General features: G+C 37.9%; 1 protein-coding gene across 1 annotated transcript in view; it reads left to right on the forward strand.

Annotated features, from left to right (window-relative positions):
• Window positions 1-15,498, forward strand: part of LOC139117200 (disintegrin and metalloproteinase domain-containing protein 10-like) — a 46,478-nt gene that overhangs the window by 19,908 nt on the left and 11,072 nt on the right. The window contains exons 3-8 of the mRNA XM_070680097.1: window positions 9,068-9,189; window positions 10,628-10,884; window positions 11,580-11,855; window positions 12,743-12,929; window positions 13,864-14,027; window positions 14,829-15,009. Coding sequence (XP_070536198.1) covers window positions 9,068-9,189; window positions 10,628-10,884; window positions 11,580-11,855; window positions 12,743-12,929; window positions 13,864-14,027; window positions 14,829-15,009 — 1,187 coding nt within the window. The remainder of the gene's footprint in view (window positions 1-9,067; window positions 9,190-10,627; window positions 10,885-11,579; window positions 11,856-12,742; window positions 12,930-13,863; window positions 14,028-14,828; window positions 15,010-15,498) is intronic.

The following is a 15,498-nucleotide window of genomic DNA, read 5'->3' on the forward strand; positions in this document are numbered from 1 at the left end:
AAGTGTTGTTTCAGGGGTACATGTATAAATACAATGAAATAACTCTTACTGACAGTATGCCAGTACATCTGAACATTCATTGTTCATGTACATATATCATGTATTTGTGTGGCCGCCGAGATTAGTGCAAGCCATGGATGTGTTTGCAATAGCAGTGCTGCAGCTGTGGACAGTGAAAGTGGAGATTTCACTGATTTAATACATGTACATGTACATGGTATGTACTGGTATGGACAATCGATGCTCTAAGCTCCAAACAGGATACAAAACCCAGCTTCTGTTTCCGGGCGTCCTCATCCCTGTAATCCTACTTTTTGATCTGAATCTCGTTTATCAATTTCTCTTCTGAAAACGTGACTTTCAGGTTCAACAGTATTTTGGACACCACTGACATATGATAAATGAAAATTGCTCGTTTATTAGCAAGCAATTTTCATTTGTCATATGTTGTAGATGTAGATCAGATCGTTTACAATGTGTCGGGCAGGAACACACCCGTGTGGCTGTTGTTTTCATTGGCCACAAAGAAAGCGTGGTGATACAGACTATGCACACACTCAATGCACGTATTCATCATAAAGCCTTTTATTAGAAAGGCAAACAGGAGAAATATCGGCACTGCATGAAATCCATAATCCAGCGGCTTTTACCATCCCCAAAAGGCAAGGATGCAACAGCTGTGGCAACCATTCATGTTTACCTTAGCAACCTGCTAATCCCCGGCCCTGGAGCCCACTGCATCGCCATTCGGCATACACGGTTGATAAAAACTGTGTCCGAAAATATCATGTGAATAGAGTCAGGAATGTGCCCTGACTTGTTGTCATGACAATGAACCATAAGTTTTTCTGAGATCTTTCCGAAAGGTAAAGCTCAGAAAGGAATTAGTAAATACAGTATGCATACATGTAGATACCAGTATAGGGGCATAACTGTCTGCTGGAAGCTACATGTAGCTGAATGTTTGAAAATGAAGATAAAATTGAGGTGATTGTAAGGTCGAAACCAATATGGTAAAATCACCGTGTTTATGGTAATGTACATCTCACACATTCTCAGCAAGCAAGTCGGTGAAATTCTTTGTGTTTCTGCAAGTCTTTTAAAAGAAAGTTCAAGTGGCCAAGTCAGTCAGATACAATGTACATGTATGACATTAGGGAAGCTTTTCCAATGTGAACTTCTCGATCTCATACTATCACAGCAATGAGTGGATCTGGCAGGGAGAGGTTTATAGGTTTCATCAATCGTTCCCATTTCTTCCAACACTCACGAGTCATATACTGTACATGTATATGTCAGACATTCATGTATTTCTTTTCAAGGCTTTTGTTGAGTTTGCCGTAAAGCTGTTCAACTCGCAAATATATATAATATATACATGATTTGTGAACATGTATACATATATTTGATACCACATGATTGTCATTTTATTTTGACCTTGAAATCCACACTGCAGACCTTGATAAATTCTACTGTGCCAGAGGAAGTCCATTGCAAAGACACTTTAAGAATTTATGCCAGTGAACTTCAGTTTGTAACTGCATGTGTCTCACACGTGTTTTAAGATCACTTTACTGGTAGCACAGCTCACACATTGTAAAGCCAAAACTATTTCACATCTGACATGGAATTAGCTTTATCAAACATTTTATTCTCACTCAACAACATATTTCAATCCAGTCATTTCTTGACATATATATACCAGCATCGTAAATTATGTATACATCACTGTTGTAAACTGTGTATACCGATGTTGAAACTGTATATGGAGCTCAAAACTGGAACTCTATAAGGTATGTAGTATGTGCCTCGAAATGAAAGATTTAAACTTTTGCTCAAACTTTTCGCAAGGAATCTTTCAACATTTCTCTTTCAAAATCAAGAATAAAAGTCAGGGGGTCACCTTGCAAAGTATGGTACTGGAGAAACAAAATGCCCAATATATTTACCGATATTTGAAATTCAAAATGGCCACCATCCCTGTGTTAACTGTATGGGGAAATATAAAATTTTTGATTTTTCAAAAACTAAGATGGTAAAAATTTTTCTTACACCAAGAGCTATAAAATGAACCCCCACAAGTACATGTAGTAGATTAGAGAAGAATTGTAAAAGTTTGAGAGTCCAAATACATGTACACTGTATCTGTCGCTGAGGCGCATTCTACCTAAAGTAGTGGCATGTCGTGGGCTATTGACAATGTAAACATGTACATTAGAGATGAAGCACAATAGATTTAACCTTTAGCTTTCTCCTTCTCCATTATATAGAAACAAGTCACGATATGAATTTTTGTGTCCGTGGCCTGTGCATACCCTTCGTAAACAGCTGCATATGTGTACATGTACAGATGTACTGACAAATTTATGCATACGGTGTGATCTATCAATCAATGAAAGCTGACCATATACAGTATAATTTCTAATAGTGTGACAGACCTTACTACCAGTACACGTCAGCCATTTTGTCTGCAATGTAAAGCCCTGTTGCTTTTGAACTGCTCTCACTTCAACAAGTACCAATCAAGCCTGTGTGTCACTCATAAACTGTCAATAAATGTATGACTTTTATTGCCCTTAACTCTCTTTAAACTTGTCTCACAAAGCACCTGACATGCTTGGCATTCTTTCCTGTCACAAAGCTTAAAAGAAATTACCAAATTTTTACACTCCATGCCCAACGATATCAACATTGATTGAAACAAAAGCTACAGCGAATCTGGCAAATACCAACATAAACAAGCACAAAATCATCGTTGATGACACAGTCCCCACTTGTTAATGGGTGCTTTGATTACAGGTTCTCAGAGAGGATAGAATCCTCTTCATTAGGTCTGTGATAAAAATACTTTTAAATAAATTCGCTTGATACATGTCTGAGTTGTAGTTCAGGACATAAAAAAATCGTAATAAAATGGCCACACGGCGGCCATATTGGATCGTATCACAAAACAAATCAATGTGCATATGTATGACATAGGTCAATGTCCTTGTACCAACTTTGATTAAAATCGGTTTAAATATGCCTGAGTTATGGCTTTGTACATGAAAAAATCATAACAAAATGGCCGCACAGCAGCCGTATTGGATCGTATCACAAAACAAATTAACATGCATATGTATGACATTGGTCAATCTCCTTGTACCAACTTTGAATAAATTTGCTTGATACATGTCTGAGTTATGGTTCTGGACATGAAAAAACGTAATAAATCGGCCACATGGCGGCCATATTGGATCGTATCACAAAACAAGTCAATGTGCATGTGTATGACATAGGTCAATGTCCTTGTACCAAGTTTGAATAAAATTGGTTGAGATATGCCTGAGTTATGGCTCTGTTCATGAAAAAATCGTAACAAAATGGCCGCACGGTGGCCATATTGGATCGTATCACAAAACAAATTGATGTGCATAGCTATGACATTGGTCAATGTCCTTGTACCAACTTTGAATAAAATCTGTACAAAAATGCCTGAGTAATGGCTCTGTACATGAAAAAATCGTAATAAAATGGTCGTCTGGCGGCCATATTGGATCGTATCACAAAACAAATTAATGTGCATAGCTATGACATTGGTCAATGTCCTTGTACCAATTTTGAATAAAATCGGTTGAGATATGCCTGAGTTATGGCTCTGTACATGAAAAAATCGTAATAAAATGGCCGCCTGGCAGCCATATTGGATCGTATCACAAAACAAATCAACGTGCATCTGTATGACATATGAAGTAATCCTTGTACCAAGTTTGAATGAAATCGCTTCAGGCATCTCTGAGATATCTGCGTGAACGGACGGACGCACGCACGGACGCACGCACGCACACACGCACGGACATGACCAAACCTATAAGTCCCCCCGGACGGTGTCCGTGGGGACTAACAAGCACAAAACCAGACTACTGCACAACCTACATGTATACCCAAATATTTGATTATCCAAATTTTCTGTACTGGCACATTTTTCATCACGAATAACCCTTGAGATATCAAATCAATGTTTCAAAACTACACATGTACATGTAAATGTATGTGAATAGATGTGAATCGTAATGTTCAGATCAGACAAGGGAAAGAATGATTTCTTGTGACTCTATTGGACCAGATCTATGTTGATGGACATACATGTACATGTACCGTACATTTTACTTTTCAAATATTGCATGTTTGTTTGTAGGAGTACAGTTACAGCTAGTCTATTGTGGAGTTTTTTGACAAAGCACTTTGATAAATTTGACAGGGTTGTCAACGACAGTTGTTAAATATATAGACTGTGAGTGTTGTCGAGTGTTCGGTTGTCATCATACGTTCTCCCATATGTAATCAAAGCAAGCAACATGACATCATATTTTGTCTGTTGTCTTGCATAGTACAGGAGCAAATTAGTTGTACATGTACCTACCGGTATGTACAATGTACAATGTTGTTCTTTTTTCTGGCTTGACACAAAACACTAGAGAAAAGTGGTTCTACATCTCTAAGCCATACAGTTTAGTCTTGGTTCATTACATGTGAATCTGTAAGCTCCAATTTAACCCTTCAACCCTCCACTACCTATAAATACATGTAGGTCCATTCTCACCACTGATAACAATAGGTTTGGGCCAAAACATGATTTTGTGATAAGATTAAATCAAGATTACATGAACGCAAATTTGTTTCAATTACTGGTAAAGACTTTGTACTAAAAACTTGGCAGATCTATTCTGAAATTCTGTTAAACCAGTAGTTTTAGTATATGTGATTTAAAGCTAAAATCCAATTGTTTACCATCCGAGGCCCACAGACTGTTATGAATGCCACCTCACTGTCACATGTTTATGTGATCTGAATTCCACAAAGTTCAAGTGTCTTGTTTTCTTCAGACAACATCTCTTGATAAAAATGTCAAAATTCAAGCACAAAGGAAAATTCAGTAGAGAGTGATTCTAATATTTCTGAAAATAACCACTCAATTATTATTCAGAAGGCTTTTTGGGCGTTGATTGGATTACATATCACACCAAAGGGAACTCCTAGGAGTTGTATTAAGTGTGAACTCTCAAGTTCACACTTCCCAAAGCAGGCATTTTTTTCTCCAAAATTTCATTTTGCACTTGTGATGTGTACCGCCGTTCTGAAAGTAAGTGCATTGTTTGGAGGTCACCCTGTAGCTTCGAGTGCGTGTGATTGCTTTGAAAAAGTTCAAAGATCAATACTTACATGTATCTGTAAAATATTAAGACTTGAAGTACCTTTTGAATTATAACAGAAGAGGTTTGTTTGTGAAATGACATGTCATCAAAACATAGGCAGAGGTGCATGTACCAGGATATTCTGTTTATACATTGTAGTTGACACTAATTTGACATGTTGAGTTTTTTAATGCACACTTTTCAGTACATGTCAGAGGGCACCATGACTGCAAAAGATTTGTTTAAAATAAACCTGATGTACAGTCTTTCAAACGCACCAACACAAATCCTCTTGTAATCATTCTCATACATGTACATAAACTGGCATCCACTGGTGACATGCCCCAGTTTTCAAAGTTGACGTCATTGATATTATTAATTCCAGCCAAAATGGCGTCCCCATCCGCATCAGAAAATATATTCTTCTCAAAATTCTCGGTAAAGTGTGAATAACGCAATCATTGGGAAGGACAGGTATATTTGAAGGTACAGTCAAGATGAAAAATAGGAAATCTGTAAAAATATGACAATTACATGTATAGAAGAAAAGCACTGTACTCTTTGCTTAGCCCAGGAGGTATTCACTGGATTCTGAAGCATGAGAAATTCAAGTGAAGGAATGCTAATGGGAGCTTATGTAATTTTGATTTTTCCTCTGTAATTGTGAATTGAGTGTTGTGTACAGTAACTTGTAGTCAGTTCAATCCAAGTTGTGCAATGAAGTCATTGTGTATCTCACAGTCACTCTTACTTTGATTTACACAGGTACGTGTATTTATTCTGTAGGTATAAATATGTCCTTCTGATGTGTTTCTGTAATTAAAAATCTTTTCTAAATTAAAGAAATAATTAACTCACATGAAATAAAAAAACAACATATGACTGGTTCCCAATTGGCTTGCCTAATGAATTTCTAATACGTCGGTTTCGAGTTACCATGAGGCCAAATGGTAATTTAAGGATTTTAAGCTTTCGCCACCAGGGGCGCTCTTCCTTTGACCGGAAGTGAGGGCTACTTTCTGGACTCCGGTCTGCGTACATTGCGATAACACAGACTCCGTATCCAAAACGTAAGTTTAGTCTACTTTCATCTGCTCTGTAGTCACCGTAAGCGTTTGACTATGCCAAACTTTTACTGCAAAGCCGGATAACTCGACAAATACCCATGGATGAATAGCATGACCTTCCACCGTTTCCCCGATGTTAAGAAAGAGAAACGCCTGAGATCGAAGTGGATAAGGATGATACGACGTGAACTTAGCTGGGTACCTAACAGTTTCCACATGTTTGTGATCTATTCCGCTCTCGGACAAAGCGCCCCAGAGACGTGTGTACATATGCCTGAGAAAAAGTATGTCAGGAATCCAAATGACTATATTTCCTATATATAGGGATTATGCCACCATGTCATCTTCGACGTTCGATTTTACTGTGAAAAGTAGCAAGTTCATCTATAATGTAATCGTCGATCGTTCCCTATCATTCTCAAAATTCATACCTGGTACTTAATTTGCTTCAAAATCGCTCGTTTCGTGTGATTTTCTGCCCAATTCGACGGACACATCGCCAAAACATAGGCATGAGCGACATTATTCGACCTTATTCGAGGGCGATGATTATTATAATACTAAATGAAACGGTAACAGTCTCGATGTCGGCATCTTGCCAATGCATGTAAAACGGGAACTTGCCTCGCTACTCGAAGAGCAAGATCATTAAAATGCATTAAAATAAATTTTCACAAACACAAACTAAGGAAAGAATCTACACTGCGACTGATGAGAAACCACACTCGTTTTTCGAAACGCAAGCGTCAAAGGGCCACTCTATCAACTTTGTCACACCATAGGCCCGGCTGCGTCTCGCCATAAGCTTTCCAAACACGAACAAAACATTACTGTACACACAAATCCAAACTTCCCTACAAATATCCGAAGCGAAACAAACATTTTTATTAACATAAACAATCGGATAAGAATGTAGGAACACATATTCGAAACGAATCAAATACAAACTCGACACAAAAAGAAAACATTTTGGATAGTATGGCGGGAGCCTTTTTCACATTTTTACATTAGTTTTTAACCCAAGGTTAATTTTCTCTGCAAGCTCTACCAACTCAGCCCTTTTAGCTTCAGAAGGAGGAATCTTCCTTGCTTTTAAAAATTCTCGTAGCTCTTTCATGTTCATTTTGCGGACGTCTTCACGCGTGATGTTGCGACTTCCCTCCATGACTAAACTTTTAGCCCTCACTTTTGCAAAATCTCGAGCGCCCCCATGCGACCGATGTTAAAAATTCGTGCGTTTTCTGACAACTCGAAACCGACGTATTGCATGGGGACCCTCAACAAAGTATTGTCATCTTTGCCACTGAGGGCGCACTATATGTATATTAGTCTAGGATTCATATTTTATGACCAAATTGCAGTAAGGTTCATAAACAAAATGTTAAAAATTGAATCACAAGAGAGTGTGGCATTTTCCATACCTCCTTTCAATGGTATTTCGTCATCTCAAGTGTTTAGTACCTGCATGTGTATTATAAGTGTTGTACATGTACCTGCAGCCAAGGTACAAGTGTTTGCTTTGAATTTGCAATCTTACATTGACAGGCTGGTGTTGTAGATGGGGTTATGTTAGAGTAACACACACCAAGTTATTGTTGCAATACAATCCCTATGAGTTAATCAGTTTACTGATATTGTTGTTTATTCTGAATATTAGCATACATGTATATCCACCTGGTCTTGTACTATTTACAGTATTCTCAATGAGATGCAGCAGAATAGGGCACCTTTCTCTTGGCATGAGGGAATGCATTTAGAGATTTATTGACTTGAAAAACGTACATGTATATTACTTCATAGGCAAATTGTGTAATGTGATTACAACGTAATCTGAGATAAAATACTGCTGTAAGTGGGCTAGGAAATTGCACATTGAAAGCCATTAAAGTCTGCTGTGAATGGTAAAATGTTTTAAGGGGTGTAAGGAGAGTTTTTAAGTGCTGTTATTAAGGGAGTCAATTGCTCTATGTACATATATCATGCTCTAAAACTGTATGTTCATACAGATTGACATTTAGGAAACATGATATCATAGTTTGATCATATGTTGCACAATTTACATACATGTACACTGTATACCGGTATGCCATGAAGTACACACATCCAATATTATCGCCCAGACCCTGTACTTCACTTTTGACCTTCATCCAAACTCCAGAAGTGTGAACGAAGGCTGAAAGCGAAGTGTAGGGTCCACGCTAGCAATATTATAACTGGTACTCTCTATAATATTTTATCAGTGTATCAAGTTCACCAATGCACTGTTCTGATTGGATGAGAGCAGATGTTGGCTATGATAAAAACTAGTACAGTAAAACCTGTCTAAACCGAACCACTTCAGGGACTGAGAAAATTGCAATATATGCTTTACATATTGTTTATTTACAGTGTGTGTGTACATGTACATGCAATGGAAGTAATACATCTGGTGATTTCAATTTAGGGATACAGAACATATTATGCTTTTGGGCATTTATTTACAGTATTTCAAGTGTATATGTTCAAGCAACTCATTGAAATTGCATTGGATTTTTGTATTCATTCTGGTATGAATACATTTGTGCATACAATACATTCTGGCATGATATTGTACTCATACAAGTAAGGAGACAGCCATTGATTTGGGGGATGGTGAAAGGAAGATATTTGGGGAAAAAATCGTTGGCAGGTGAAGATGAAAAAAATCATTTGATCCTGTGCTGGCTTAGAAAAAATGTTGAACAGACAGTAGTGAGAAATACATGTAATTCTTGTACAATTATAGAAGAATATCTAAATATGATCATGTCAGTGACCATTGAGATACTGTTTGCTTTGTCATCACAGGGATTTTCACATACGGCTGAAGAGGGATACCGAAATCTTTACTCGTGATTTTGTCATTGAGGGCGATGGTGGCCATGAGAAGACCGCGGACACTTCACACATCTACAGAGGTTATCTGCAAGGTCAGAACCATTTCTTGTTCATCCCGTTTATCTATGCATGAAATCGATGAGTGGAAATCAGCAGCTGTCATTGGATGAGACATCCTACTATTTTACTAATCAAACACTTTGTTACATGCATGTCAAAGTGATAAAATGTGAAAAACGTCAATCTGGCATATATTATGACCATTCACTCATCATTTGTGCACTTGCATTTTGTAAGTTGTCAAACTTTAACCCTTTCACCACCATGGTTTGGCCCAAACTTTTTAATATCAATGGCGATTGTAGACCTGTTTACAGGGAATTGGGGGTGAACAGGTTTAAGGTCATACACACCTCGAAAGTGAAAGACTTTTAACTTTAGCTCAACTTTTCCTCAATGACACTGTCAAAGGGTACTAAAACTGAATGGGTACTAAATATATAATTGAGTCAAGAATCCTTTTCTAAGAAACAAAAGTAGAAAAATGACCATACGTAGAAACATGCTTTTCAGTTCAAATTATGTGAGATTTCTTGACATGAAAAAAGTATCCAATTGATAGGCCTCAATATCAGGCCTTAATATCATCTAAATCCTTATAACTGAATGGGCAAGTCTTGCTGATTGAAAGTTACAGACCAGGATATTTAACATCTACAGCATTAACATTCATCTAAGTTTGTGAATTTCCCATATTGATTGTCAATTTTTTACCACATCTGTTTAACCCTTTTCCTGCCAGACAGTAATAACTGTATTACTTCCCCATCAGCCAAGTCAGTAAAAAGCGGTATTGAGCCAAAACATGACGTATTTTCACCCACTTGGCTTGGTATGTTATAGCATCTTTTGTCCCAAAAAAATCAAGTTTACAGTATTATGTTTTCAACAGCCTTCAAATGTACAGTATTATGTTAAAATAAATCATATGGAATATGTTGTGTTTCATTAATTTTAATCATCTTGTCCTGGTGGTGAAATATGGACTTGGCAGGAAAAGGGTTAATGTATCATTCGTCCTGTTACATGTACATTGTAGCTAGCATCACTCGATGATGAGAAATAAAAAAATTCTTTAAATTGTATTACAGACTGGCCAACTCATTATGATTTTGAGGGTGAATTTATTAACCCTTTGAGCGCCAAAGTCAACTTTTGTCACATTTATAAAATGTACCCCAGTCAAATTTTTTCAGATTTTTGCCAAAATTTTGATGTAAACCCGTAGCCAATGAAATTTGATGTCTGTTTGGTCCAAAATAATCAAAAAAATTATAGAAAAATTCATAAAAATTGTTAAAATGTTGCACTAAAATTTTTGTGGGAAAAATTACAGCACTCGAAAGGTTAAACATTGTAAAGTGGGAGTGGCATCTGTAGTTGACTTCATGCTGAATCTTACCTGAGTATTCTCTAAAATTTATCCTCTTTTCAGGAAACAACAAGAGTTTTTGTGTTTTTTTTTCCCAGATTACCCCTCAAGTTTGGTCCACGGCTCCATCATTGATGGTCTCTTCGAAGGCAAAGTCTACATCGATGGCGAGGAGTTCTACATAGAGCCAGCCAGCCGCTATATCGAAGAACCAAAAGACTTCCACTCGGTGATATACAAAGGCAGTGATGTAACTCATCCATACCTTGATGAAATGCGTCATACCTGTGGAGCCACGGAGAAGACTCGGAAATGGATGAAAGAGGTACAGGAGAGTGCCGAGCCAGATGATATGGTAAGTTATCAGTCATACAGCTGGGCTTTGACAACATGTTCATTATCTGTCTTCCACAAGAAAAAGTACAGATCCTTCTTTTTGTCCGTGAAGTTTGTTAAAATACAAGTATATGTGTATTAGACTAACAAACACAATGCTTTGTGTTCAGTATTGTTATTGTTCACAAGTGAATTCTAGTGTGACTGAAATTCAGTGGTCAAAAATAATGTTAGGCATGTACATGCAGGTTGCTATGACAGTTTAACACCGGGTATGTGGTTGTGATTCTGCGAATTGAACAAGGAATGGCATTTTGCCAAAGAACAAAAAAAACAAAACAAAGGAAAAAAAACATATCAAACGCTACATGCAATTTGACTGTAAGAATGGATCTTCACTGTATAATTTGCAAGTTGTACAAGTATGAAAACATACATTGTAAAGGACCTTACTTCATCATGTGTACATGTATTCGAGTCATGAAAGAGTCCATAAAATTACATATGTAGTAACTCTTCTGCAAAAAATGCTTCTCAGATGTATTTTGGAACAGCCTTTTAAAGTTGCACGAGTCTCAAACGACATTGGAGTTACTAATTTGTTTTAACTTTCATGATTGATGTAATACTTGGTGAACTGCATAATGCAAGGAATTCTGGCCATTTTGTGGGATAAAATCACTCATGTACTTCTTCCGTGCTTATTCTCTATAGGAGGAGAATTCCATTTTAGGAATCCAAGGACACATGGAAGATGATGACAAATACTCGGATCCCAACTCAAGGTGGAGACGGCAAGCAAATGCGAATCAAGATAACACGTGCACTCTGTACATACAGGCAGATCATCTTTACACTGCGGCGTTTCGCGACGATGAGAATGCCGTTATCGCGCAGATTGCCAGTCACGTCAGTGCTGTCAATGCTATCTACAACAAAGCAGATTTTCAAGGCCGACGTGGAGTCGGTTTTCAAGTGCAGAGAACAAGGGTCAGTTTTCACACAGGGTGATATCTTTCGTTCAGATTGGAGCAGTTGAAGTGTTCATTTCAGTGACTGTGTGTGGCAGTGGAAGTGTTCATTTCGGTGACTTGTACATTTCAGAGCTCTGTGTTGCAAAGAGCCTCACTAGCATTCTTTTTTAGGTCAAAACACCAGGTGTCATTCTCAGAAAAACTCATCGATTGCACGAAAACGCAGGGAAGTTCACATTCAGATTGGTTCAAATACTTGCAGAAATTCTTTTCGCAACATTTTGTCTGTCAGTTTTCATCTGAAAGCACTATCAGGCAAGAATTGCTTTCCCACACATTTTGAAATGTAGTTCTGGGGATAGCCATGTACATTAAAATTATGGCAAAACTAGCAATAATGTGATCATGCCTACATAGAGCCTTGGGTTCTATGCAAATTGACTATTATGGAAATTAATATCCCTGTAGACTGATATACATGTACTGGGGTGCTTCTGGAGTTCACAAATACAACCGTTGCAACCCAGAAGAGCACTTTCAACAAACTAATAATAAAACTGTAGTTCGTCTGTACAGAAAATACTACGTTTCTCACCATTCATGGAAACCTTATGCACACACAAGTAAATATGCAAAGTGTTTTCACCGGTGTGAAAAGAACAAATATCCGTTTGAGAGCAAAAGTTCTGGAATTATAAATTTGAGTGCTATGAAAATGTGAGGTGTGACTTTGTGTTTCAAAGAACATCATGGATACACCATTAGGGTCTGTACCACTCACTGCAGCAATGAACGCAGCCAGGAAAGAGATGAACTTTGTGTGAGAATGTTTTAGCAGCATCCCAAGTGGCACACATCATACCATATTTATGATCTACTCATCCTTTTGTTTTGCCCCTTCAGTTGAACTACACCAATCCAGATGCACAGGATTCGACCAACCCCTTCCGCTTTGACAACATCGGAGTTGAGAAGTTCCTGGAGCTGAACTCGGAACAGGACCACAGCAAGTACTGCCTGGCTTATATCTTCACCAACCGAGACTTTGATGACGGTGTGCTCGGCCTTGCCTGGGTAGCCTCACCTAGTGGTAGGTACTCTTATCGATATATACCGTCCTGTACACAGTCTTGGAAAGGAGGTTAAGTACTTTGACAATGACTCTAACCCATACTCAAACCGAACTGACACCCTAGGTTACTAGTGATAATACCAAAAACACATGTCTGTGCCCAACACAGTAGTTTTCACTCTCACCCTGGACTGTGTACTGCTCATGCTCCAGTGACTTCATAATATGGCACCACCCAAATAGATGGTTCAAAATTTAGTATAATGAATGTTCTCTGCTTGATAACGACATAATATCATTAGATTCGCACACTCAGAGAGAAAAAAATAAAATGAACTGTTCATAAATAGACATTATTTATTTAGGAAATCAGGCACAATGATGCAGAATAATGAATTTGCATTGTGAAAATTGTTTGATATGTTTCATGACCGTGTTACACACCTTGGAGAAGGCTTTGTATGGTCTGATCAAACTAATGTATATCTACATGTACTCATTCCTCAAAACAATGACAAATAAATTGACAAGGCTCCAAGCAAACAAGATTCATTTCCTTCTTGTATGCATTGCCACTACATCAGCAACTTTACCCACATACAGTATGTTCTCGAAAACCAATTCATTAAGTATATTACTTGGACTTGAAAAACTTTCCAAATTTTACCAATGAAGTACATGTGAAACACCCCCCCCCCCCCCCCCCCCCCCCCCCCCCACACAAAATATAGAAAATCCCAGCCAGGGAGGCAGTTACACACAAGGTACCCCATTCTCTATTTTAATCACATTTCAAATTTTTGTATTTTTATGCAGATTTATTGAACATAACAATCAAACCTTTGATGATGTAAAAGATCTTCAAAAATCTGAACGAACTTTTTGAGAGGCTTATGCACATACACGGACTTATGAATACACAGTGAAATGTTTTTTAATGTTACTCTGACAGGAGCTTCCGGTGGTATCTGCGAGGATTACATCATGTACTCCTCAGGATCTCGTAAAAGCTTGAACACCGGCATCATCACTATCCAGAATTACGGCAGTAAGGTGCCCAGCAAAGTCTCCCACATCACCTTTGCCCATGAACTTGGACACAACTTTGGATCACCCGTAAGTGAAACATTGTCTCCTTGCTCAGTTTAACCTGTGAAAAAGCACTGTTCACTTTCAAATGGCTTCACCACATGGTTTGCAATTGCTTATTGAATCCCAATTAGCTTGCAGAAAACAATCAGTTCATGAAACATGCAGAGCATTTGAGTGGATGGTTAACTGCAATCTGTAACAGAAAAATTGCAGTGATTCAGGCTATCAGATTGATTGGCATCCACCGTTGATTTTGGTCTAAGAGAATGCACATTGTCACATTGATTTGTCACATGATCAGGGGTAGTGTCTGTACCGGTATATGTTTTACACACAAACTGTAGGATATGTTGTTTCAGTGTCATCCAGTCAATTACATTATTACGGTGAGAAAATTAACATCATTAACTGCAATCTTGATTGACAATACACAAGTTCACACTTCAGTGTGTGTGTGTGTGTGTATATAAATCATGGTATGCATCTGAGAAGTAAACTTGATTCTTTCCAAGCATGCAGTCCTCGGTGAATCCACTAGATGTGAATCAATAAAAAAAAAAGATGTTCTTTTTGTTCTTAGAAAGGTTAGTCGACACAAGTAAATTTTCTAGGAACTTTCAGTAATATGGTACAATGATTGTGAAACTGGTGTAGTATGTGTAGCCTGACTGCAAAATATACACTATCAATGTGTCTGCAGTTCTTGAAAATGTCCACACATTTTTCTAACCAGTGATACAGTCAGTAAAATCCAGCCATTTTCATAAACGTTTATCCTGTGAACTGTGACCCTCTGAGTCACCTTTGACCTCCTTTGAATTTCAGCATGATTATCCATTGGATTGTAGACCAGGTGATAGCACCACTCCAGATGCCGTCAACGGCAACTACATCATGTATCCTAGGGCTACATCAGGCGACAAAGCCAACAACAACCAATTCTCTTTGTGCAGCCGGGGTAACATGTCTCTGGTCTTGAATGCTAAGGCAGATAAATGCTTTGTTTGTGAGTATTATGTTCAACCCTTTCACCCCATTTTCCTGTAAATAGATCAGACTACCCTTTAAAAACAAAGAGATCATACTAAAGTCTCGTACTGACAGGGGTTGTGCCTATAGTATGAAGTGACAGGTTTCTTATTAGGTAAAACAGGGATATCTCCTACATTGTATGTCTGAGAAAAGAGGTTGATACAGTGTAGATCCGTGTTGTCTATTCTGTCACATAAGGTAGTGTGTGCCTCGAAAGTGAAAGACTTAATCTTTTGCTCAAACTTTCCTGAATGAAACGTTCAACCATTCTCTTACCAAATCAACAATAAAAATTGGGGGTCACTGTGCAAAGTTTAGAACTAGCGAAACAAATTACCCAACATTTTGTTATATTTGAAATTCAAAATGGCTGCCTATGGGGAAAATTAAATGTTGGATTTTCGAAAAACTAAGCAAGTGAAAGTTTTTCTTTCTCCAAGAGCTTTAAAATGAGCCCCCACAA

This window comes from Ptychodera flava, chromosome 18, assembly GCF_041260155.1.
Source record: "Ptychodera flava strain L36383 chromosome 18, AS_Pfla_20210202, whole genome shotgun sequence".
NCBI lineage: Eukaryota > Metazoa > Hemichordata > Enteropneusta > Ptychoderidae > Ptychodera > Ptychodera flava.